Below are 27,781 nucleotides of genomic sequence, written 5' to 3'. Positions count from 1 at the left end.
GAGAGGGTAGATGCTGAGAAGTTGGAAAGTCTCGACTAGGGGGGGCCTCAGTCTGAAGAAGAGGATTAGCCGCATATGAGCGAAATGAAGACCTCTTCATTCCTTATCTCTCAGCATTCCTTATCTCTCAATGCCTTGACTGAGTAGCTTGAGGGAGCAATATCAAACATACATGACAGAAGTCACATAAACTCTAAACTGGCTAAGGAAATCAGTTTTCCTTCCTTAATAAATGGTAAAAATCTGTTTGGTATTTATGAGAAGCTAGCAGCTTCATGGTAACTTTACTCAAAGCTTTTTAAACTTATAAATTATAAACTGAATGGTGGAATCTGAAATCATATTCTCTGAATTATCTGTCCAGCCAAGTAGATTCTCATTTCAATAGCATTATCACATCATTACAACCTATCAACTAAACAGTGGTATTAAAAGCCATCTCCACCTTACAAATACCATAAAATGGTGAATATCATAGCATAAAACTGACTTATGTGAGCAATGGAACAGGCAACCAGCATGTTCTGGTGAAAATTAAGTCATGGATTTCTAAGTATCCAAGAGTTATAAAAAGCAAAATAACAGGCAGAACCAGGTGACTCATTATGTTGAGCCATCATTCTAAAACAATTGTGTGACTTCTCCTAACACAGTAAATGTTAAATTAATTTATATTAGGAATAATTATACAGTTATTTTAATTTATAAATTTTGATGTAAAAGGCACATCTCAACTATAAAATCAGAATTATCCAAAATAATTGTGTTAGCAAATGTAAAATAGAAAAGTCAAGCAAGAAATCTGCTATTAAAATTGAATTCTTGAATTATTTATACTCAAATCATGACAACAGGAAGTAAGTCATGTGGACAGGAAGTGAAAACTGTTGCAAAAGTTTCTGTCTGGTGCATGTCAATAACTCTTCAGGCAGCAAATCCAAAAGTATACATGAAAAATAAACCTAATTATTTTTCTTTTTTTTTCCTGATTTTGATAATTTGCCTTTTCCCCCGATTGCCAAGATCTAGGGATATGTATATTTTATTTATCTTGGTGGAAGCAATGCAGGTGTACTCTTAACATTGTCCCTCTTAAAAATAAGTGCACCTATAAGATAGGACCACATAAGTGATCTAACAGGGCTAATTAAAAATTATAGAGACTCAAATGAACTAAATGAGTATTTATTCATTCAATTGATTATGCAATGAATGTGGCTCAGTGCTCTCTGATTGCAGTAAGCCTTGAGCTCACCAATAGAAACACATGTTCCTTATTCAGAAAATTCAGGTATTGACAAGGCTGAGCAAGAAAGGGAAGTATTGGAGTGATTCTTCCACAGGAACACCAAGCAGCTACCAAATTATTCAACAACGATTTGCATTTATATGGCATTTTCGATTCAACAAGATGCCTCAAAGGAGTGTTAACAGACAAAATAAGATAACTGGCCACAAGAGGAAATTGTAGGTCAGGCTATTGAAATACTACTCAAATTGCTTCTAACGAGTTTTTTTTTGCTTATTCATTGTTTTCAAGATGTGACTGCTGCAGGCTAAGCCAATATTTATTGCCTACCCATAATTGCCTTTGAGAAGGTGGGAGGAGCTATTCTTTCAAAGTGTTGTAGTTGCTCTGGTGAAAATAAAGTCACAATGCTATTGGGAAGGGAGTTCCAGGATTTGGACCCAGGTACAATGAAAGAATGACAATATGTTTTCAGGTCAGGGTGGTGTATGTTATAGAGTGGAACCTGCAGGTAATGATGTTCCCATACATCTTCTAATCTCATCCATGGTGATAGAGGTCACAAGTCTGGAAGTGTGGTTGGAGCAGCTTAACTGGATAATTACAGTGCATTTTGTAGGTGACACACACTGCAAAAATGGTGGTGGAGGAAATGGATATTTAGGGTTGTAGATAGGGTGCCAGTTAAGTGAACAGTTTTGCACTAGATAGTGTTGAGCTTCTTGAGTGATGTTTGATCTGTATTCATCCAGGCAAGTGGAAAATATTCCATCATACCTCTGAATTGTGTCCCTTTGGATAGTGGAAACACTCTGGGATATCAAGTGAGCTATTCAGCAATAGGTATCAAATCTCTGACCTTTTAGGTATGGTATATGTATATAAATATATGGCTAGTCTAATTGTGTTACTGGATAATTGCAACACTCAGGATATTGGTGGTGGGGGACTTGGTGTCAGTAATATCTTTTAATGTCAAGGGTTGCCTCTCTTTTTGGAGGTGATTGTTATCTGGTAATTGTATGGCGTGATATCTGGAGATGAAGGATGGTAGAGTTGCATGGAGCATAAATGGACCAGTTGAGCTAAATGGTCTCTTTCTATGCTGTAAATTTATGTCAATATTAGTGCCTGAATACATTAGAAAAATAGTCTGTCTCATCATTGGTATGGATTGTATCATCTTCTTTCCTTGGCACATACATTATGTTAAGGCTTAATGCTGGCCTTGAGGAATATTTGGCTCAGATTCCCTATGTAGATTCTTACTCTGATTTCTGTGAGTGATCCAAGGGTGAAGATTGGATCAGTCTTTATTGATACATATTGTTGAGACTCCTTTATGAGTAATTGTAGAGAAGTAAAGAGCTGGATATTGCCAGACTTAACCCGTGGCCCAGAGTCACTTCCTGCCATCCTGTCTGTCTGCACCAGCCTGGACTGGATGTGGAAGGCTGATCTCACTGGATGGAGAAATCCCTATGGCAAGTAAGACTTGGGCTGAGACCATTTATATTCAGAGATGTTTGAAAGCTATTATAATTGATGACTCCTTTTCAAAAAAAATCATTAGAAAAACATTAGACTGAAGCTTAAAAAAAAACAAAATTACTTTTCCCATTCTTTAGGCCAAGAGTCCCAACTGAGCTGAATGATGTCTGATCCCTTGTCAGCAATGACCTAATGTGGAATCAGAGAAACTATTCCACTGCTGGATTCCACAGAAACATCTGGCATTCATTTAGTTTCAGATTTGTAGCAGGTCTGCTCGAGTCTGAGACTGAATTGTGTCTAATCTCTTTTTGGGTGGCCCCTTGGGATTGAGAACACTTTTGTTCCGCTGTGATTTTGAGATGACTGAGGCCAATGTGGGGCCTGCAGAATTTGCCACAGATGGGGCAGGAAGTGCCTGATGGGATGATTGGGTTGATGGGTGTGAGGTGGTGCACTTCCTCTGCTGGTTTTCCTTGTGCTCCTGAAGGATGGGTTTGAGGTTTTCAGTGCCTGCACTTTGAGCAGCTGTGGGCCAGCGATTCTCAGGAATAAATAGAATGTTGCATTGTTTTCAAAGTGGCTTTGAGAACATCCTTGAATCTTTTCCACTGCTGGCTGGTAATCTTCTGTAACAGAACTTTGAATAGATTGCCTATTTTGGGAGCCTGATGTCAGGAATATGAATGATGTGACCTGCCTAATGGGGTCAATGAATGCAATTAGCCCCTCAAAAGTTGGGGATGTTGGCCTGGTTGATGTTGGTTTGCTTATCCTTCCAGTGGATTAGGAGGATTTCATGGAGATAGCATTGATAATATCTTTCCAATGCTTTGAGGTGCCTGTAGGTGTGTGAGGGTGAGTGTATGTGTGCTGAATGGCACCTATGTACGTGACAACCAATCTGTGGGCATTTGTCCAAATGGTTGAATGCTGGCTGTTGCTTTCATAATTGCTGGCCACGGCCAGTCAAATTCAGACCACTAAACAATGTTGTTGTCAGTCAGGAGGGAGGAGATGATAACCAAAATCATACAGGTGCTGGAAATCTGAAATGAAACCAGAAAATACTGGGAATGCACAGTGACTCAGCACCTGTTTAGAGAGAAACGGGATCAATGTTAACTTTAGTGTATTCAAGGGAGAAAATGCATTGATAATTGTTGAAAGAATTGGTCTAAGTACCATGAAATAGACCTCAAACAAAATATGCCAAGGTTGATCCAGACAGTAAATGTTTGAGCTTCACAAGGAATGAGTTTAGAAGAATGTATGTTGTTGTTTTCCATTCCCCAAGAAACTTAGAATATTGATGGTGACACCATCAAACAAGAGTGTTTACCCTATTTGCTTGAGACAAGAAAGTGATTCCACATTCAAACCCCAAACTTGTCATGGCTTAAGTTGGAGGTGGTATGACCAAAACAGTATGCTGATTTTTTTTTTAACTTCCAGAGTGCACATGCCTATTTAAACTTGAAACCTTGGATATTTTTTGGATGCACAGTTTATGATGGAAAATAGAACAACCCAATGCCATAGATTTGATCATCCACTTCTCAATTTGTGGACAGGGTCACAATTATTACCTTCATTGTTGAGGTTCTTCAGTTGCTGCAAAGGAACAGAGATGGTCTTTTAAATGCGAAGAACACTTATTTGCAAGACGTTAAAATAGTTAACTTGGTTCATACTGGGATTATTTGTCAGAATAAACTTTTCCATTAGTGAGTACATTTTAAGCAGTGGGAGACCACGTTTAAATGTGTAACATTTAGCAGCCTGCTTGCCTTTTAGTAAGTTTAAAAACTTCATTAAACTGGAGAAACTTGGTCAGAATTCACTGAATGACCTATACCTTTTACTGTGATGAAAAATCTGAAGTGAAAACATAAAAATACTTGGGGAGGGACGTCCAGTAGGTCAATCAACATCTGAGTCTAGAAACTATTGTAACCTTCTGGATCATCGACATTTGTCAATGTCTTGCAACAAGATTTATTAAAGTTACATAACTTTGCAAGTTGCAAAGTGTTGGAGTAATTGCAATATGGAATTAAGTTTCAGCAGTTGACATTTTCCTTCCATATAACCACACTAAGAGGGACAAATTGCACCGCCTGCCCATGTTGTGCATTGGTTACAAGTGTCACTCAGCGCAGCCCAGCTCCCGCGCTCCCTCCGGTACGGAGGTCCCACCGGTTAGGTGGCTCCGCCGCTGCCTGGTGGCGAATTTCCACGTCTGTCTCATTCGGACGGTGGGCTTGCCTCCCGTCGCCCGTGGTGACCGGCTGCCGCACTGCCGTTGCGATAACCGGGCGACCGCTGCCGGTGGCGCTCGCTCTTCGCCTTTGCCGTGCGAGGCCCCGGCAGGCAGGCGGCAGAGCGCCGGCCGGTGCGGTTGCCGGGGGAGGGGGCGGGGGCGGGCAGCTCGGCGGGGAAGATGTCCGCCGCTCTCCTCTCGCCCATTGTGGATTATTACAACGACGAGGAGGAGCTGGACAGCGTCGACGATGAGGACGAGCGCAGCATCCGCGGCCGCGACTCGGATGAAGGTGATTTCCGATACACTTGAAGAGGGCGGGGGGGGGGGGGAATGGGGAGAGCCGTGCGGTTGGTGCCGCCGCCGGATGGTGGGCCTCGCGTACAGAGGCGGGGACCGGCAGGTAACCGCATCCCCGGGGGACACAGGCAGACCCCCGGCCTCGGTTATACCGCCCACGGTTTGGGCCAGTGGGCTGTTGTGGGGTCACAATGGCAGCAGCTGGCGGTGCGAGCCTGGACAAACTTTTTTAAAAACTCCCACCAGGAAGACACCTCTGTCTCATTGATCATAGCTCAATGTTTTTCTCATAGTGTATTTTATTTGTGTGTGGGCTTTAGTCACTCCAGGGTGTAAGGTTGGCTGTTGGTTAGCTTTGGACACATCTGTTTGAGAAATTGCTCTGGTGTTTGCTCTCTCTCTCTTTCCCCCCTCCATTCCATCTTGGGATGGTATTTACAGGGTCACTCGTTCCCACTGGAAGCCTGTCCAAATAGATGTTGTTAGCATGTGAGTGTTGGTAAGCAGTGGTGTTATTTACAGCCTGTTAGTACTTGGTCTCCATATTTGAGCAAATAAAGTGCACTGGATTTAACCTGAATGTTGGTTAAAATTTCCACATCCTAACTTGGATTATTTTGGGAAATATCCTATAAATCCCTTTCCTGCAATTTCAAAGTAATTTATTATATATAATTCAACCAATATGTTTGCAGCATAATTGTATGAAAGGTTAGTTTTAGTATCCCTAGTCAAGGGAGGGAATGTTGGCCAGAACATTCTGACACATTTTCATGTTCACATGAACATGTAATGTTCTGATTGCCTGTTAGTATTTGGTGTTCCATCATCAAAACTGGTCATGATTGTAAAGAAAAATATTTCAATGATAGTCACTTAATTAAGTACCCTGGTCAAGTTCAAATTCGCCATGGTTGGGTCAGATTTTAAACTTGTCCCAAGCAGACCTTTGGTCCTCATTGTGAAGCTGGGATTTTGTCTCCAAAGGGATTGAGGAGTGGATGCTTCAAACTATATTGTTATGCAAAAGACACGTAATAGGTGGGGCAGATGAGTTCAAGTTGATTTTTATATCTCATGATTGCACAACCTTCCTCAAGTCCAGTGTGGTAGCTATATCTTCTGGGCTTTGTTATTCACATTGCTACTGAGACACCCGTGGTGATGGATATTGGAGCTCCTTCACTAATGGCATACACTGTACCCTTGCAACTCCGAGTGTTTCTAAGTAGTCTTTGACATGGAGTAGTACTGATTCATTAACTGAAGGAAGATGATAGGTGGTAAATAGCAGGGGGTTCCTTTACCCAGATTTGATCTAATCACTGCAGACCCTGTTAAAGCTCACAGCAACATTGAGGACTCCCAGAGCAATTCCTTCCTGACTTTGATACCACTGTGCCTTCATCGCTGGAGGGCCTCTTTTTAATATTGAGCAGGATGTAACCTGAGGTAGCATTGGAGTAGTCTTGGACATTGGAAGATGTGATTCCGTGAGAATGATTGCATCCAATTTTATTATTGATGCTGTAGTTGTAGGTTATAACAGACATCTACTAGTCCATTTCGGAATGAAGATTCAAAGTTGGTGCTATGGGTTTGAAGTCCATACAAATCAGAGAGGTAAGAGAGTAAATTTCCTTCCCAAAGGGACATCGGTGAATCAGTTAAGTTTTATGGTAATCCAGCAATTTCATAATATATGTTACTGATACTTGCAAGGAACGCTGACACTTTTGTCACAGTAATAGGAATACGAAAGAGAGATTATGTTATAATTAGGCACCCTTTGGAGTTATGTATTCAGCTTTGGTCATTGCAGGTTGGGGTTTATTGGTGCTTGGACAGTGTACAGCTCATATTCATCATTGTGGAACTGGGTTTGCACAGATGTAACTTGTATTCTCTTGCATTAGGAGACTAAGATATTCTAGTTGTGTTGTTTAAAGGATTGGGAAATGTAGTCAGAAAGAAACTGTTTCATCCTGTTGAGGAATCCAGAACAAGTGGGTATCTTGTAACTTTTTCAATCAGGAATCAAATCGAAACACTTTCCATCCACCATTGCCCTAATTCCACCCCTGAATTGAATAAAACTGTAGACCCCTCTCATCCAACAAACTTGTGATGTTGGGTCAACTGGTACATTTCAGACTGAGAAGGATAGAATGAGTTTGCAAAGGATGTAGAGCAAGGGCAGGATTGTGAAATTGAGGTGAAGTTGGTCTTAAAATAGCATTTGCTGGTTAAATTTGTTTAAGTTTTAATTTGTAGATGAATAAAATTGAGGATGCGGAATGTCAGCTGGGAACTTCATGGATACGAGGAGGATGGAGAAAACTGAGAAGGCATTGCAAGATGAAGTTGGATGCAAATTGAAAGTGATTTGCATTGCTGAGACTGGGGGGGAAAAAAAAGATAAGAGAGGAGATCCCTAGAAATAAGCTATTTGGGTTCTGGTGAACTGCAAATAATTTATTTTAAGAGAAGCTGTTTTGCATGAAAGTCACTCAACCAGATGAATGCCATAATACAAAGACCTTAATTATGGCAATGTGGAATGATGTGGAGATGTTTCCTCAGCAATTTGGTGATGATATAACAGCTAACGTAATTCAGTTCTGTGGTATATTAAAGGGAGGATTGTTTTTATTCAGTGTTCAGATATTGTCACTGAGACTAGCGTTGAAATCTCATCCTTGTTCCTTTTTAACCTTTAAGATGCTACTGCTTGTAGTTCTCCAAGAAGTCATCTTCAACTGTTTCAAACTGTGGTGAAGGCACTCCCAGAGTGCTATTACTTGAGGGAGGATTTTCTTCCAGTGATTATGATAGACCAGTAATCAGTTTCCAAGTTAAAATAGTGTAGGACTTGGAGGGGAACATGCTGGTGATGTTTTAGTCCTTGTCCTTATGGGTGCCATAGGTCAGTGGTTTGTTGCATTGTTTCTTGTGGCTGGTGATGTAAAAGAGTGCAGGAGAGTGACCTGGGGGGAGTGCAGGGAGAAGAGAGAAAGAAATGGAGAGCAGGATCTTGGGAGTATAGAAGAGGATTGGAACCCAAAGAGCGTATGAGGGGAGCAGAACCCAGGAAGTGCAGAGGCAGAATGCCCCTCTGAGCTTAGGGTCAGTGTTTCCACTGGATAAAAGTGGTAGCCAAATGAGCTCATATTCTTGAAGTTTACCCCCATCCACTGGTACCCAGCAGGAGATCATAGCCTGACAACATTTAGATGGTATGAGGAGGGCAGATGAAGATTCTCCTGAGGTTGAAAAATAAAAAAAAAACTGCAGATACTGGAAATCTGAAATAAGGGCAGAAGGCGGTGGAAGCACTTCGATGTTGGGCATGAGAGATGGAGTTGATGTTTTGAGTCATAGACCGAGTTCTGAGGAGTGGTCTTTGACCTGTTTTGCTTTCCATAGGTGCTACTTGAGCCACTGAGTGCTTCCTCCTGAGTTTTCCTGGGAGAAGTAAAGGGGTTCTGGGTTAGGCTGTGGGCTTCAGCTGGAACAGCTGCTGGGGCCAAGCATGGGCATGGGTGTGTATAGGGGTGCTGGCAGTTGGGGAATGACTTCTGAAGTGGGCAAATCACAGTGGTCAGTGGATAGCCTCCCTCTTGGAGAGGATGAGCAGCTTGAGATTGGGGAGCAGTGAGGATGGAGTGGATGCATAGGAAATGAGAGAAAATAAGAGGAAATGGGCTGACAGGGAGGAGGTGAGCAAAGGGTAAGGGACAGGGTCTGAGAGAGACAGGAGGAAGGGGCTGGGGCAGGGAAACTGGGGTGGGAGGGTTTGGTTGCGGTAATCAGGGTGGTGAGGAAGATGAAAAGAAGGTGTTAAATCTGTGCACAGACTTTAGCCTCTACTTGTCTTGGGCTTCTTTACCATTGGGCCAAGACATTGCTCTGTCAAGGTTGTGTGGCAGCTGGTGTGCAGTGTTTTTTTTTCCCTCCACTGAATGAAATCGCACATGGGCACCTTCCACTCCTTAGTGGAAGTTGGTCATTCATGATTCTGAGGGACTGCCTGAGGAGGAGGAGGATGCAGAATGCAGCCAGTCAAGCAGATTACTTTTCTCCTGGATGATGTTAGAGCTGAATTCATCCAGGTCACCATGACGTTACTGATGAGTGCTTTCTGGATAGCTGAAAGCTTGGAGGAATCAGGCTATAAATCACTCAATGAAGGATTCTCAGCCTTTGACCTGTTCCTGGTGCCACACTATTTATGTGACTGGTTAATTTCTGGTCATAGGTGATTCCTAGGATGTTCATGGTAGGGGATTCAATGATAGTAATGTCAAGGGGAAGTGATTGGATGCACTTTTATTGGCTGGGGTGTATGGGGTCAGATATCCTGAGGCCAGCGCCAATGCTGAAAAGTCACCAGTGAGGAACTGGTGCAGCTTAAAATGAACATAGAAACTTTAAACCATTTGGTTGCAGGTGTAGAATGTAGTTTTGGGAGTAAAGAAATAGTTGTGATTATTTCCACTCCCCTCTTTCCCCCCCCCCCCGCCCGCCACATGAGGAAGCCTTGTATTGATAATTGCAAGGATTCACTGGTGTGTGGGTGTTATTGAGAACAAATTGCATTTGTTTAAGTGACTTTAAAAACTGGTATAACAGCATGACTGGAGCTCGGTAGTGAGGTGAATAAGTAAGACTGGTTCACAACATACTCCAGCTCGTCTACAGGGTGGTGTCGTCTAGACTGCTGCAGTGAATTGTGAGGTGTACAAGTTTATGACTCCCAAATCTACACTTGCCTGAAGTGTGTCTTAATTGTATGATGTGCACTATGAACTTAGAATAAGGTTGGTTTTAGTACCAGTACATTTGTTATAAAACTACAATCATAACCTTGATTTTTGAACTGAATTATTGTGAAGTTGGTTGAAGGTAGGTTCCTTCAATAAGGTAAACAAACCACTCCCTCACTTAAGAATTTTACCTACTAACACTATTTTCAAATGGTTCCTTGGTAAATGCAAGGAAGTTTGCTTCCAAAAAGATTATATCTATACCATATGATCATAGCAGAATAATATGAATGAACTTCATAACGGAATCAAACATTAAATCACACTTAACTAGAGTGGTAACTTGGCAGATTAGCAGTTCCCACTTCATGGATAGGCCCTTCCTACTAAATGCTTCAACAGTTGGTTAAGCCACATGTTGCTGGCTGTCAAAATTTTGAAAGAAGCTTGACTGTCAAAGATGTTCAAATGTGGTTAAGTATCGAAAAACTTAAATTTAAAGTATGAATTTTAGTGATAATTTAAGCACTAGATGAAACTAAATTTGAATAAATTTGTAAATTTAGTTAATCAAAAACTTGCTGAACCTGGGCTCTGGTTCATCACAGCATAACTATTAGAAACTGCAGAAATTTAGTGTGTCGCTAGTGGACTACAGGATCTGTCAGGATTTTGCGTGTGTGGCCCATAAGTGATTCTGGTCGACTCCACACCTTCCTTTAAGATTTAAAGGGGGAGGATTTTGCGTGTGTGGCCCATAAGTGATTCTGGTCGACTCCACACCTTCCTTTAAGATTTAAAGGGGGAGGGTGTTGTAAAGAGGACAGAATGTGGGAAGAGGATTTAAGGAATGAATTGGGGCAAAACTAGGGGCTTTTTTTGCCTTGGGCTGTAGTAAAGATGTGCAAGAGAGTCCACTTATGAGGATTGCACAAATAAAGAGATTCCATTCACACCCTTGCAGTATTAAATGAAGCTTTTTGGCCCATTATGCTTGTGTTGGTTCTATGAAAGAACCAGCTAGCTTAGTTCTATACTCCAGCTTTTATTTCTCCTGTCTTCTGGAAATTCTGTGGAATCTGATTGCTGTTACAGCAGTTCCATCTCCTTTTCACACCCATTTTGGATTTTTGCTGCTGGGTCTACTAGTTGGTGATTGGCATGAACCTTAACTGATGCATCCGCGTGTGACTCCCTCCCCTCCACCCATCCTTTTGCAATCAGGGGTAAGCTGCAGTCATTGGATTTTTGCTGTTGTCAGATATAATTCTGATGGTAAACTGTCATTTAATGTCAAGTGTTTGTTTATTGCAATGATTTGTTTTTAAAATAGACTTTCCCAATGAGTAAAATAGTGTCCTAAAATTAAATGTCTATTAAAGTATGGGTCTGATGTTCCCATATCCAAGTTAATTCCTCCTTTTGGATATGTTTTAACATATTAACAATCACTTCCATAAAACAAATCAGCAATTATTCAACCAGCAATCATAGTCTCGATGGTCTGTTTAAGTATGTAAACTCAGGTTCTTGTCAATATGTGGGTTTCTACTTGCAACCTAAGGTGGTGGTTGCTCTTCACTTGTGGTTAAGTGACTGGAGGCTTTTTTTGAGTGTTGTTCCTTTTTCTCAATATTTACTTCTAAACCATGGTTCCACCTACAAACCTGGTTGTTCTCTACTGATACAGTATGAAGTGGCAGAAATTTAAAATAAGAATATTTGTGTTGCTGAGACACAAATTCTGCAGATGCTGGGGATCTGGAGCAATACACAAAAAGTGCTGGAGGAACTCGGCAGGTCAGGCAGCATCCATGGAGGGAAATAAATAGTCGACGTTTTAGGCCGAGACCCTTCATCAGGCCTGGAAAGAAAGAGGGCAGAAGCCAGAATAAGAAGGTGGGGGGAGGGGGAGGAGTACATGCAGGCAGGGGATAGTTGAGTTCAGGTAATAGGTGAGTCCAGGTGAGAGGGGGAAGGTAGTAGGAGGGGGAGAAGATGTAATAAACTGCGAGGTGATAAGTAGAAGAGGCAAAGGGCTGAAGAAGAAGGAATCCGGTAAAAGAGGGCAGTGGACCATGGAATCAAAGATGGGGGAGGGGTGGAGAGGAGATGGGCAGGTCATCAAGGTGGGGGAAGGGAGCCATAGGAGTAAGGGAAGACAAAGGAGTGTTGGGGGGGGGATACCGGAAGTTAGAGAAATCGATGTTGAGGCCATCAGCTTGGAGACTCCCAAGGTGGAATATGAGGTGTTGTTCTTCCAACCTGTGCCTCGCCTCAACGTGGCTGTAGAGGAGACCATGGAGAGACATGTCAGTATGGGAATGGGATGTGGAATTGAAGCGGGTGGACACTGGGAGGTCCTGGCTGTTGCGACACATGGAGCGAAGGTGCTTGACTTGGTGGGGGGAGGGGGCGAGTGAAGATAGAATTTGGCTCATAATTGACTATTTACACTAATACAAAATATTATTTATCTAGTGGTGAAAATAATGTATAATGGTGATAGGGCAATACTTTTTACTTAAAGGCCAAAGAGAATACCAATTGCTTTTGATTATTTTTACTCAAACACTTAAGAGTTGAACTTTGCTTGTCTTTTGCTGTCCCTTCATTAGTTAAAGGAATCTATGTACTCAACATGAATAGTATGCACAAGATACATTATAGGACCTCCCCAGCTTGTGAATGCCTGACTTGTGTACAGCCTGTACATAAGAATGAACGCTTGGGAAACCAGCGAGATGGTCTTGTTGGCTGCAGGCACCTTATGCCAGGTGGGAGCTTGGTTTGCGGCTGCATTTCCAACTTGCAAATTGTTCAGGTTACGAATGGTTCACAGGAGTGGAACCCTGACCTAATCTGGGGAGGACCTGTAGTAAGCTTGTGAATCCAGATGGAAGATGGGTCTGAATTTTCCTCAGGAATAGTGACAGCGAAATTACTTGTATTTTTCCTTGTGATTGTAAGGATGTTCACAATTGGTGTTTGCCTGGATTTTGCTGACTGTGCTCTTGCCCTAGATTTCTCATGGAATACAGTTGTGGAGTACAGTTGTCCTTAAATTCCCCAGGTCCTGGGCTGGAACACCTGCCCACTATCTGGTGCAAAATCTTTGGCTCCACTTCTTTCAATGGAGAAGTGCAGCTGTAAGGGGCCTAGGCAAATATAAAGTAATTTTCAGTTTTTGACTTGTTTTTCATTTTTTAAAAATTGTATTTGAATAACTACTGGCCAGGCCAGATGATCTGATTTAGCCAACTGTCAGATTTTTTTTTCCCCCAGCAAAAGATATTTGAAGATCAAGACCTCAGACCTGGCACAAAACTCGTTGTCTACCAGGGAGCAGGAAACCTTGCCCTTCTGACATCTGGATTACCTACAGCAGGCATCTCAAGGCATTGGTAAAATACCACCGAGGATGTCTCTGCAAAGTCCTCCAAATTCACTGGAAGGACAAGTGAACCAGTGATAGTTTCCTCTCCCAGGCCAACACCTTTGCACGTGGTCTGCCCTAGTTATACTCAGCCGGCTGCGCTGGGCAATCCATATCATTCATGAGCCCAACGTTAGATTCCCAAAGCTGACACCATTCTGAGTTCTGTTGTGGGAAGGCGGACAGAAGAAAAGGCTGTGCTCAATCATTTGGAAAAAATGGTAATGCTCTACTGACACCTAGCCTATGACTGCTCGAAATGGAAAAGGACCTCTTGAGCATCTCTAGTCCTTGTATCTGGAGCACACAGAAGACCATTGTAAGCAGCAGAAGGAATGGACCAACTTATAAACTACTCATCTATCCATGCCATTGGCCACCAACTGCCCCATCGGTAGAAGAGGCTGTTTTTCCCTACATTAGCATCATTAGTCACCTCAAAACCCAAGGAACCAGAGCAGACGTGTCATCCTTGATCCTGAGGGACTGCCAAAAAAGAACTCATTCTGGCTCTGTGATGTCATCAGATTTGTATCTGAAAGGCCTTGTGTTGCACAGGGCCTGCCACTGATGTTCAGTCTGGCATTTGCAAGGTTGATCTCATTAGATCTGCATGATAAGTCTTTGCTTAGTTAGTGACTTATCAGTGCCAGGAAATTCTGGGTCAATATTTATTGTTATGGCCCGAAAAAAATGTTTTTCCCCACCTTCCCAGCTTATTCTTCAGCAATGCTAAAGTATTGATTCTAAAACTAACAGTCAGTTAAAATTAGAACTTTTTATTGCATTATTTATTCTGAGAAATAATTTCTATTACCTTATTGTTGATCTTTTAAATATTCCTGTATTTCTCTTGTTCTACAATCTGACATTTTTCACGAGACGCTAGTAGATTGCAGGTCACTTTAACTTCTGTCTCTGCTGGCTGGTTGTCAGCTGATGGGGATAAATGGTATGGCAACTCCTGATAGACATTTTAAACAAAAATCAGTATTTTATAAAACTGTTCATGGAGTCTGGTTGTCATAAAGGAACATTTATTGTCTTAATTGAGTGGCTTCCTGAGCCATTTCAGAGAGCAGTTTGAGTCATTAATGGACCTGGAGTTGCATACATAGGCCAGAATGGGACATGTCTGATTTTCTTTATTAAAGGATATTGGTGAAGCGGATGACAATGCTGTAATTTCATGCTTGCCATCATCTATAATAGTTATTCATTCTGAATTTATTTCAATTACTTGAATTCAAATTTTCCAGCTGCTATGGTGGGATTCAAATTTGTGCCTTGGGATCAGTATTACAAACCTTTGGTTCTAATTTGGTAACTTCTCTAGTATGCTACTGAATCCCTACATTTCTCCCAACTTACTGCAGTTTAAGGGAGCTGCACCTTTTTATTGTCATGTGTCCTGGGGACTTTGTGCTGTTGCAACCAAGCTGAAAAGCACAAGGCCATATCTCACTGGCAGTTCAGCTGTTGAAACTCCAGTATAACCTGAACTTCCATGCCTGCACTATCAAACACAAGTCATGGATCTACTAGTAGTTTTAGAAGGTGGCATCGTGCAACTCTGCTGCTCAAGTCCAATGACAGACCTTGGTCCTGCTGATATTCCCCAGTATTATGTTGGTGAATTGTTTATTTTTCTTAACATGGGATCTGGTATCGTGTAGGTTCAGAATGGGTATCTGCAGCTTATAGTAGGAGATTGGGGGAAGGGGATAAGGTACTTGTAAAATTATTTTGCTTTTGTTTATTGGTATTTAGTACTTTTGAATTGGCAAATAATTTGAACAAAAAAAATCTGTCAGACGTAACCCTCTTTGCAGCTTTTATAGCCAACAAAGTTTTGCAGACATTTTTGCCAGGTGCCAAATGGACTTGGGCCATGTCAGTGGAATCCTAGATTCTCAGGGTCAGATAAGTATAGGTCTAGGGGGATTGTGCATGTAGAGACAGTCCTGTTTTCACACTGAACATCCCCATTTTGTTTTTAAGGTGTTTACATCATGCCAACTAGATAAAGTGATAACAGATCTGGCAGTTAAAATTAGCCGATAGCATGTCATGCATTGCCATCAGTAACAAAATTTTACTTCTCCATAATCTATAATTTCATGACCTGGCAGACTCAGTGCCCTGCCTTTTAATATCAAGGTAATGGATTAGGCACATTTTACTCAAGAACATTGGGGATAGTAAATAAGTGCTGACTTTACTGATACGTGTAACCCATCAATAAATGAGTATTGCTTTTGTATGTGATCCTTTTACTTTTCTCAAATGATTTAAAGGAAAGCTTGTTTACATTTGACAGATACAGAGGATGCAAGCGAGACAGATATTGCCAATAAGCAGGATGATGAAGACTACCTGGAAGTAAAAGAGCAGTAAGTATTGTAATATGTGCATTTGCCTTGTGGAATATAGGTGCAATAAAAAAAGCTCTGGTTAAAAATCTCTTCTGCATTGAATAGATATATTTTAGAAGGTGTTTTGTCTGCTGATTTGATTTGAGAGATCAAAATGTCAAAGGCTTTGAAGCTGCGATTACTTGACAGTGGTCAAGGAGAAACAGGCAACATTTCACATCCTAACTCTTTGTCAGAACTGGGCATGAGAGAAAGCAAGTTAGTTTTCCATGGGGGAGGGACAGACAGGACAAAGGTAATATCTCCAAAAGGCTGCGGCCAGGGTTGCCATGGGGATAAATTGGTGAGGTCCTCAGTTGATGTGCTAGTATGGACAGTTAAAGAAAAAAGTGAACACCAGGTATGAGATTAAGGCAGTTAGAAAATGATAATACAAAGCATAAAAGTTGTCAGGGCTGTGAAATAATATACCCAGCAGTCATTAATGTGACTATTTAGACTGCAACTCATTTCTTTGTATTAGAACAAGCCATTTCTGATGTAAGTCATCCATCTGTGACATAGGCTCAATTTTTCTGTCCATGAGCGAAGCCTGACCTGCTGGGCATGTCTCACGCTCTGCATTTCATAACTTCTGTATTCCTTTGTTGGTATTCTCAGTCTTGTTACCCTCATTTTTAATGCTTTTTATCTCTCTCTAACTATCCCATTGACTGGATGACCTTTATAACTGGTCCCCATGCCATCTCTGGTCTCGCCCTTTCAGAAATATTCCCCACCTTCTTTGCAGTTTGAAACTAATTTGCTTTCTCTCTTCCCCAATTCTGATGAAGGGTCTTTAATTTGAAACGTTAACTGTTTTTGCTTTTTTCACTGATGCTGCCTGTCCTACTGAATTCTGATGTTAAGGTTTTATCTTAATGATGAATGGTATGACCTTTACTGATATCAGTATTTGACGCTATAGTCTTTGCATTTAGCTTATGAAACTCACCCTGCAACAGTACTGTTGATTTAATATAAATTGTTACCTATTTGTAAAATTGTCTGCCTCAGTAATTTTTTTGAAAGATTGCTTTCATCTTTGTTTTGTAAAAAAATAAATTGTCACAAATTGCTAACATTGATTCTTTTTGCATTTGTTTACTGTGCCTTTGCCTGATTGATTTGGAGTTTCTGCTCACTTCCCATTGAATTAATGAGGTCTCAATAGTCTGATATAAGATGAAACAGTTGAAGAGTGGTTGTAGAATAAAACTCTGGGAATTTAGGGAAACAAAAGGTTAATGATAGTAGGACAGACCAATTAAGCAGTTATTGTCTTAAAATAGAATACCTTGTTTAGTGACTGTCAAATCTTTGGTATGTAGCTGTTGAACATTATTTAGAGAATGTGGAAGCAGGTATCTGTTTTGTGGAATGTATGTTGAAATCTACTGATTAGTAGATATTGATGCCAAGTTTTTTGTTGATGTTTTGATAAAATGTATTTCAAAAGTTTTTCTTTTCTTTTGTCACTGCTGAAACCTGTTAAAACTTGCTCTGAAATGAAAGGAATCAGTGGATTTTTTTTCTTAAACATGAGTTCTGTTAATTTCCCTTTTGATACTTTCTGTATTTGGACTATGTTTAGTTTACTGGACAGTGGCATTTCTCTAAGATTTTGGTTTCGTGTTCTGACCAGGAAGAATGAGACCCAAACAAAGTATGGTAGATCCTACAAATAAAAACACAATCCTGGAAATACTCAAGTGAAGCTGAACCTGAGGGGGGTGAGGGGTGAAATAATAACCCTTCACCAGTCTTTTAAAGAAAAAGTTAAATAATTTGGGCAAGTTCAGAGGGAGGGTGGGAGATTATTAAAATTAAAGGTCTATGATAAGGTGGCAACAAGAGGAATTAACTGTCAAAAGTTTGTGGAGATGGAATTGAAGAACCAAACAATAGGTCTGGACAACAAATAAAAATGAACAGCAAAATCATTGCCAACAACTGCTGTGCAGAAAATCAAGCCAATGAGAATAGTGGAAATAGCTAAACTCCAGTGTCGAGCAAAAAAAAAAACAAACTGCTGAAAGAACTCGGTGGGTCAGGCATCATCTGTGGAGGCAAAGGAATAATCGAAGTTTTGGGCCAAGACTGCATCGGGACTTGTTGAACAGATCAATCAGCAGCAGTGGAGAGAAAAATGATAATATTTCAAGGGAAATTTTAATGACCTAATATCAAAATGAACCTAGTAAACTATTCTCTAAATTGGAGTTTCTCAAAGGTCAGTATTGGTGATTTAGGTCTGCTTTTGTTTTGATTTGCTCGTGTTTTATGATTTTGCTAACCTGTGCTAACTAATATTGTTATTTTCTAATTAAAAATGTCATTGTAGCTTTTTTGCTGGTTATCCTGTGCAAATCTTTTAGTTTGTAAATTGAAGTTTCCTAATTCTTTCTTTGTGTTTTTCATACCATCAAACAGTCCTTCCAAAATATTTTACAGGAGATGGGATGCTTTTAAATATTATCATATAAGACATGTACGCCCCCATATATAAGCTCCCACATACAGTTGTAATGTTCACTGGATAACTTTTTATGGTTAAATATATGCCAGGGCACTATTCAGGAGAGTTAAGATGTCCATGTTTTTTTTATCCATCTTGTTTAATGTCCCAGTCAAAAGATAGCAGTCTCTGAGTCTGAAGTTATGAGTTTAAGTAACATTACAATGATTTGAGCATAGCAATCCTGGCTGATGTTCCAATGCAGTAGTGAGAGAATGTTGTACTATCAAAAGTACAGCTACTTGGATGTAACTCTTTGACACTGCAACAATCCCTCAGTGCTGCTCTGGAGCATAATCAAGCTTTTTGTGTCCAATTCACTGGAATAGAATTGAACCCACAGTCCTTGGAGTATTACAGATTTAGCCAGAATGGAAGATCTTTGATTATGGGAATCACGTGTAAGTGAGCATTTCCAAAGCAAATCCAGCCAAAAATGGGTAAATCTGTCTTTACTTCAGGTGTCTATTTCAGTTTTAACCTTGGAAGAGCCATTCTTCCTCAAGTTTTCTTTTAACACTGCCAACTGCCAGTACACTGTAAAATTCTGGACATTTTTATGTGGTGGGCATGCATTCACACCACCTCACTGTGAACTCCTGCCCACAGTTAAGAGGAAACTGCCCATTGCTTTGTATTGCATTTAAACTGAAGCTATGAAAGTGTGTTCAGTATAACTTGCTGAACTTTTTAATTTTGTTTTAACTGGAATGGGAAACTTGATTAAGTTTTTAAACCCTGGAGGGGAAAAGTTCAAGCAAAGTGACTTGGCTTACAAGTTTCTGACTTCTGCTAAAATAGCTTGTAAAGTATATGCAAACAAATTATGTTTATGTACAATATAGTTTTAAAACCATTAGTTTAAGGTAAATTGACTTTGAGATATGAATTATTTCAAGAGACTGATATCTGAAATGTGTGCTGCCCACATACCAACTCAGGGCTATGAATTTTTTTAGGACTTGATTTGAAGCAAGTCTCCTCAAAATGGAGCTATATAAGATTGTGTGGGATTTCTTAGCATCATTAGAAAAAGTGTTGCTAAGGTGAAAGCTTCCATGAACATGTAGGGGCATGGTAGTATTTTCACTGCACTATCATGAGTGAGCTGGGCTAACACCACTGAGATTGAGTTCAATTCCCACATGAATAATTTGAGAACTTTTGATAGTTTGAATATTGTAATAAATGAGTTTGAGGCTGATCAATTGTTGTACAAATTCAGCTAACTAGTAACTCAAAATTCACACTAAAGTGCTTTACTTCGATAGCCTTGTCAGCCACCCCATGGTATCTATCCAACAAGGTAGAGGTTTGTCATCTACTTGATTAATTGAAAAGAATCAGGCTTAACAACTTGCATTCATAACTTAATGTGCTTTTCAGAAACTCTATTGTGACGTTCTAAACTGGTCAATGTGCTGAAAGTAATCACAGTTGCCTTCATCTATCTTGTTCTAAGTACATGTTTGACTCTGGACAAAGTTGCATAAGTTGTTTTAATTGAAACTCAAGCTTTATTTTTCTTCACTTTATTCATAGGATGTACCAGGAGAAATTGACATCTCTTAAGAGACAGCTACAGCAGTTACAGGAAGGTAGGTGTCTTGTTTTCGAGTCTTGCACTGAATAGTTAAAATTGACACAACATAAACAATTTGATAACTAGGAGCTGTGAAAGTCTGTCATACTGGCAGGTGTGTTTTTATTTTATTTTCCATAATGCTTCATGGGTGCCTAACTTGGCTGTGTAGCAGCTACTATCTGAATGTTATGGGTTCCAATCTCCCTACAGAGATCTGAGACATTTTATTACAATACTGAGGGAGTGCTGCACTGTTAGGATAAAACATTAACTCTTCAAAAATGGTTGCAGCAATTAAATAGACAATTCTAAACTGTTTTTGTGGTTAAGGTGTTAAACTGGAAGCCCATCTGTGTTCTCAAATGGACATTAGAACGATTGGAAAGTTCTTGCCTGGCTGATATTTATTCTTTAGTCAAAATAACAAACAGATTAGTTAGCCATTGTGCAATTTGGGTTCTGTCTATCTATCACCTTTCTCAATCCTTGCTTTTGCACCATCAAACTACTAATTCAAAATCAAATCTTGAAAGAGCAGCAGTTTCCTTTCACTGAAAATTAAATAATCTAAGCCATTGATTTTGGCTCCTGTCACAATCTGTAACCTTGCCACCTGCTATCTAAGATCTTAAACTGCTGGCAACTTAGGAATTTTGTTTAACGGAGTCCAGGTACAGGTAGATGGGACTAGGCAGAAAACCAAGCTAGCATGGACTAGATGGGCCGAAGGGCCTGTTTCTGTGCTGTTGTGCTCTATGACTCCATATAAGGTTCTAGTTCCATAATTCTTTCAATCACAAAAACTACCTATACAACTTCCCTTTCAACCTGTTGCATTGAGCAATATGTTAGAAGGAAGAAAAGCAGAGATAATGTTGTTTATTCCATTGCTTTCCTGGATTGTTTCCAAATTTGTGGTTTACCATTGCCAATGTTCTTGCTCACTTATTCTACATCGTGTCAGGTGTAAAATTTTACCTTTTTGTTGTATTTTAAAATCCCTTAGAGGCAATCCTTTCCTCCCTCTACAACTTTCTCTTGTTCTATATTTCCCTCTGATGTTTCTAATCTAAGCCCACACTTACTACAATTTTTTTTGTAGAAAGCTTCTTTTGTTCAGTAGTGCCAGTCCTGAGAGAGTGTCCCATGCTCCCGACTACAAGCTCATGATTGATCGGGAAAATGTCATCCATTCCATTGAGCCAGTCTTGCATTACAGTGCTCATCTGAGAATCATAATCTTTGACCTCTATCATCACCTGTAGCCACATAATTTCCCAGCAAAAATGAAGAGACCAAATTGGAAGCAAATTCGTAGGGGGAGGGGAAAAAACTGGGAAACTTCTCCTTGGCTTGTTTTGAGTTGCATTTGGTGTTTTGGGCCACAGCCAATGAAAAGTGGACACAGGCTAGCCCGATAAGTCAGAACCAATGGAATCAAAATATAACAGTTCAAAACTGTTAAGAATAGAGAATAATAATGAGAGATTTTGGATGAGTCACAAACATGAACTCCAGAGACAAACTATTTCAAGACCCCCATGCCTGGGGCAGGGAGAAGAAGGACCAATCGTTTGGCCAACAGGAGATGATCCCCTATTTTGGTGTTGCAAGTGAAGTAGTTTGGGCAAGTATTGGTACAAAAAGAGTAATAGCAATTAGGAATAGTTGACCTGGGCTCAGCATCACTTGTATGGATATTTGCATTGATACAATAAAGTTTATACGATAAAGTTGCGAGTTTGAATTAATTAGGATCTGTGTGGTCATTTACCTAACCTAAGTTAGTTGACCAAGGTAAGGGTCAACAGCATGTACAAATTTTCTGCAAGAAGTAAAATATTTTTGTTCAGAATCTCAACATCTAATTATCATGACTTTCTAACCATCCACCAAAGTCTTGAATCCTTCCACTGGCAGTTATGACATTAGTTTGAATGGTAAAAATAGGATTCCCAGGGCCGCAAAGTGATTACATTATGTCTGTTATGCACCAGGAAAGGTACATTCCAATCAGAGCATAGCCTTCTCATGTTAACAATGCAGTACTGTGAATATGCATTCTTAAAATTTTAAAAAGATTAAATCTTCAATTGAAAAAAACATTATAAGACTGGTTGCACTTGGAATTTCAATCCAAAGTTCAAATAGTTTGGTGACAATAAATACAGAAGCTTGCAGAAACAACTTGCTGTACAAATCAAAACCTTACATTGTAATAGATACAAACAGACTCTTTAAATCTAAGGGGAACTAGTCGCATGCAAGTGATTAACTATGTATAGTCTTTTCACTGCATCTAAAGTGTCTTGCACCTTAAAGAACCAGGTATGCAAATAGGTAGTAGATGTTAACTTTGGGGGGGGAAAAATGAATTTTGTGTTGTGGTAGTCTTTTTTTTTTCCCCCCAGCTTCATAAAGGCAGGGTACTTTCCAGAATATAGAACATTACAGCACAGTACAGGCCCTTTTTGGCTATGGTGGTGTGCTGACATTTTATCCTGCTCTTAGATTTATCTAACCCTTCCCTCCCACATAGCCCTCCATTTTTTTTATCATTCATGTGCCTGTTAGAGTCTCTTAAATGTCCCTGACAGCCCACCTCAGACAGCAGTGTGTTCCACGCACCCACCACTGTGTGGGGGTGGGGTGGAGAACTTGCCTCTGACATCTCCTCTCTTCTCTTTATACACCTTCCCCCCCCCCCCCCCCCCCCCCCCCCCCCCACCACCAAAAAAACCTTCCTCCAATCACCTTAAAATTATGCCCCCTCATGTTCGCCATTTTCTTCCTAGGGAAAAAGTCTCTTGACTGCCCACTCAATCCATGCCTCTTGTACACTTCAATCAAGTCACCTCTCATCCTCCTCTCCAAAGAGAAAAGACCAAGCTTGCTTAACCTATCTTCATAGGTTGTGCTCTCCAATCCAGACAGCATCCTGGTAAATCTCTTCTGCACCATCTCTAAAGCTTCCACGTCCTTTCTATAATGAGGTGACCAGAACTGAAGACAGTACTCCAAGTGTGGTCTAACCAGAGTTTTACAGAACTGCAACGTTACCTTGCAGCTCTTGCACTCAATACCCTGACTAATGAAGGCTAACATGCCATTTGCCTTCTTAACAACCCTATCAACCTGTGTGGCAACCTTGGGGTCCACATCCATAGATCCCTCAAGATCCCTCTCTTCCTCCATGCTGCTAAGAGTCCTGACATTAACCTTGTATTCTGCCTTCAAATTCGATCTTCCAAAGTGTATCACTTCATACTTTTCCGGGTTGAACTCCATCTGGTACTTCTCAGCCCAGCTCTGCATCCTATCAATGTCCTGTTGTAACCTACAGCAACCTTCTACACTATCCACAACATCACCAACCTTCGTGTCATCTGCAAACTTACTAACCCACCCTTCCACATCCTCATCCAAGTATTGACAAAAATCACAAAGAGCAGGGGTTCCGGAACAGATCCCTGTGGAACACCACTAGTCACCACCCTCCAGGTAGAATACGCTCCATTAACAACCACCCTCTGTCTTTTAGGGGCGAGCCAATTCTGAATCCACATAGCCAAGTTTCCTTGGATCCCATGCCTCCTGACTTTCTGAATGAGCCTTCTATGAGGAACCTTATCAAACACCTTACTAAAATCCATGTACACTACATCCACTGCTCTACCTTCATGAATGTGCTTTGTCACATCCTCAAAGAATTCAATCGGGCTTGTCAGACATAACCTGCCCCTCACAAAGCCATGCTGACTGTCCCTGATCAGCCTATGCTTCTCCAAATGTCCATAAATCCTGTCTCTAAGAATCTTCAGTAATTTGTCCAGCACTGAAGTGAGACTCATTGGCCTGTAATTCTGAGAGTTATCCATACTCCCCTTCTTGAACAAAGGAACAATATTTGCCACTCTTCAATCATCTGACACTACTGTGGCCAGTAAGGATGCAAAGATCATCGACAAAGGCGCAGCAATCTCTTCCGTCACTTCCCTTAATAACCTTGGATATATCCCATCTGGCTCCAGTGATTTATCTATCCCTACGTTTTTAAAAAGTTCCAGCACATCCTCTTTCCTCATGTCAGCATGCCCTAGCATCAGCCTGTTGTATACCATCCTCACAAACGTCAAGGTCTCTCTCACCGTTGAATATGGAAGCAAAGTATTCGTTAAGGACCTCCCCTACCTCTTCTGACTCCAGGCACATGTTTCCTCTTTTATCCCTGATCGGTCCTACCATCAGTCTAGTCATCCTCCTATTCTTCACATATGTATAGAACACCTAATAAATTCAATGAAAAACCAATGGATGCAAGTTTCAGCAGGAAAAATAAAATCCTACTCGCCGAGGCCTTCTCATGCCCCCTTCTCAGTCCATTCTTAAGCTCCCTCCTGGCTACCTTGTAACTCTCTAGAGAACTCTCTGGAGCCCTGTCTGATCCTTGCTTTCTAAACCTCAGGTAAGCTATCTTCCTTTTGACAAGATATTCTGTCTCTTGTCAGCCTTGGTTCCTCCACTCTACCGTCCTTGCCCTGCCTCAGTGGGACAAACCTATCCAGAACCCCATGCAAGTAATCCCTAAACAACTACCACATTTCCATTGTGTACTTCCCCAAGAACATCTGTTCCTAATTTATGCTCCCAAGTTCCTTCCTAATAGCATCATAATTACCCCTCCCCCAATTAAATACTTTCCCATATTGTCTGCTCCTATCCCTCTCCAAGGCTATGGTAAAGGTCATGTAGTTATGGTCACTTTCTCCAAAATGCTCTCCTACCGAGAAATCTGAAACCTGATCAGGCTCATTGCCTTGTACCAGATCCAGTATGGCTTCTCTAGTCAGCCTGTCCACGTACTGTGTCAGGAATCCTTCCTGTACACACTGAACAAACTCCGTCCCACCTATCCCCTTTACACTAAGGAGGTGCCAATCAATATTAGGGAAGTTGAAATAACCCATGACAAAAAAAAAATTTATTTACAGCATGGTAACAGACCCTTCTGGCCCAACGAGTCGGCGCCGCCCATTTTAAACCCCCATATTAACCTGCCCTTACATCTTTAGAATGTGGGAGGAAACTGGAGCACCTGGAGGAAACCCACGCAGACATGGGAGAATGTACAAACTCCTTACAGACAGCAACGGGAATCGAACCCCGATCGCTGGCGCTGTAATAGCGTCGCGCTAACCGCTACGCTACCATACCTGTTATTTTTGCACCTCTCCAAAATCTGCCTGCCGATCTGCTCCTCAGCATCTCTGCTGCTATTGGGGGGTGGGGGTGAGGGGTGAGGTCTGTAGAATACTCCCAATAGATTGATCGCTCCCTTTCTGTTTCTGACTTCCACCCACACTGACTCAGTGGACGATTCCTCCAGGACATCCTCCCTTTCTACAGCTGTGACACTGTCCCTGATCAGCAAAACCACTCCCCCCACCTCTTTTACTTCCGGTCCTGTCCCTTTTGAAACATCTAAACCCCGGAATATCCAGCAGCCATTCCTGCCCTTGCGACAGCAAGTCTCTGTAATGGCCACCATGTCATAGTTCCATGTGCTTACCCTTGCTCTGAGTTCATTACCCTTGTTCCTGATACTTCTTGCATTAAAGTATACATACTTCAGCCCATCTAACTGACTGCAGTTTTGCCCTTTCAACTGCCTATCTTTCTTCACAGTCTTTCTACACACTTCATCTACTTGTACACTAAATGGAACAACCTCTGATCTATCCCTATCATTTGGATTCTTTATCACTGAGTACAGACAGAGCTCCGTTGCAGGGGTAACGTCACAAGGGTAGAGGGTTTCTCTATTGCTATGCATGGATTGAAAAGATTTCTAATAAAAGTTGCAAACTGCTGCCTTGGGTGCAGTAGAAAAGGGTTTAGGAAATTGGTGATGGGGTAGCGAATGGCAGGGGACTGAAATTGTAGATGGTTTAATAGTGGAGATTTTGCAAATGGGAACAGGGAGGTGGAGATGGGGCTTGGGACAGAGATGACTCTTGGGTCACCTCAGTTCTATCAAAAAGCTACAAATGCCATTTACTCACCTCTTCAGCACACTCAAATATTGGCAGCATTTGAAAAAGGATTCTGCAGGGCATTAATTCTTTCCTCTCCCCAATTTGGCTGGGATAAACTGGGATTCTTTTCCTGCAGAAACTACCATGTTCTGTGAAGGCTGATTAGTGTAGCACCTCTCTGGATCTAGAAATCTCATCTTCGGTGGAATAAGTTGCCTTCAATGGCAACAAACAAGTTAACTCTAATCACATCCCCACTGGCAGCACAGAGAGACAAAATTCCAGATGCAGATGGAAAAAATGAAGCAGTACTCTAGGAGAGTGTTTGGTTCTTTGTCTGTACTGTTAAATCTAAGTTCAAATTAAGGACACCTAGTGGAAGTCTATGACCCTAAGATAAAGGTTTCATTATGTATTTACATTTGAATAAGTATGATCATATTTAAAAAAAAATTTGGATCCTCCAAGAGTACAATATGGCATCCAGAGAATATGAGATGGTTGATACAGAGTTGCAAGGAACTGGCTGATCCATTTGGGGTTATGACAGACTGATTAGTTAGTTATACCACCCTCCTAATTTTAATGCTTTGTTACCTATCCTCTATTTCCTTATGGAATATTTTTTGTCCCAAGGAATTAAATTATCCCTGATGTAACAGTTTCTCTCCTGAAGTAATATATCTTTATGCTATAGGTACCTTGCAGGAGTATCAGAAAAGGATGAAGAAACTAGATCAACAGTACAAAGAAAGAATACGAAATGCAGGTTAGTTTTATTTTTTAATGTCTTTTAAGATGAAATTTATTTGTTCCCACAATTTTATCTCCTACAGCCACAGATTATTGCTTTCACTAACGTTTCACTGAATGAAATCTCAGCAGATTGGTATTAAAGGTATTAGAAATGAGATGCGCTTTATTTAGGCTGCTGGCAAAAATATCTGACTGTCTTGATGGTTAAATTTATATTTTATATTGGTATCTGTAAAGAAGTGGTGTTTGTTCAAAAGACCCAGTGTTGTTGTATATACCGTATTTTACTAATATCTTAACAATAAGTATGTCATTAATTTACTGCAGCATGATATATTTAGATATTAAATTTCTAGTGATGAATTGGTGAAAATGCATGTTATTACTATGTATGTGAATCCTTGTAACAAATTGGAGTTTTTGAAGCAATGACAAAAGTACGGGTTACAATATATTGAATTCATTGTGAAATTATTGCAGAATGTTTGGGTTAATACAGACAAAAGAAGGCAAAAAGAACAATTTGTTACCTTATTTAGTATTTTATTAACTTCCAATACAGTAATTAATTTTCATTGCCAGAAGTTGACCATGAGTAATAAATACCTGCCTTATCATTTTAAAAGATACCCGAACTGAAATGGACTCAACTTAGCATTCTGCAATGAGTTTGATTTCTTTCTAATACTTTGTTCAGCAACTTCACATGGCTCAATGATGAGGCAGACAGTGTGCTGCTGTTTTCACAAATCTAACATTACAGAGCAGTCCATCTCACATAAATATTGGGTCGCTCCTTATCCTTGTAACTACCCTTTCTGCAGTGTTTATGCATAATTAGTGGAGAGGGGAATTGGCATCACTGTTATTTTTGAATATTCTGTTGTATGATGCATTTTTAAGTAAAGTTAGAAAACATTTAGAACTTCACATTGTAGGATTTGGCATACCAGCTAACAACTTAAAAG

The 27,781-nt window shown here is 40.6% G+C and overlaps 1 protein-coding gene across 8 annotated transcripts in view; it reads left to right on the top strand.

The window, feature by feature from the left end:
* The first annotated feature begins 1,599 nt into the window (after positions 1-1,599).
* suds3 (SDS3 homolog, SIN3A corepressor complex component) overlaps positions 1,600-27,781 on the top strand; it is a 46,003-nt gene continuing 19,821 nt past the window's right edge. The window contains exons 1-5 of one of the 8 annotated variants that reach the window (XM_052032465.1): positions 5,002-5,295; positions 13,355-13,726; positions 15,826-15,898; positions 19,980-20,035; positions 26,755-26,826. In XM_052032465.1, the coding sequence (XP_051888425.1) occupies positions 19,981-20,035; positions 26,755-26,826 (127 nt within the window). In that variant the 5' untranslated portion in view covers positions 5,002-5,295; positions 13,355-13,726; positions 15,826-15,898; position 19,980. The other 7 variants (XM_052032466.1, XM_052032461.1, XM_052032463.1 and 4 more) reach the window with 7 other exon arrangements.

This window comes from Pristis pectinata, chromosome 17, assembly GCF_009764475.1.
Source record: "Pristis pectinata isolate sPriPec2 chromosome 17, sPriPec2.1.pri, whole genome shotgun sequence".
NCBI classification, from domain to species: Eukaryota; Metazoa; Chordata; class Chondrichthyes; order Rhinopristiformes; family Pristidae; genus Pristis; species Pristis pectinata.
The sequence above is the reverse complement of the archived record's forward strand: the minus strand, read 5'-3'. Positions and strand labels throughout refer to the sequence as shown.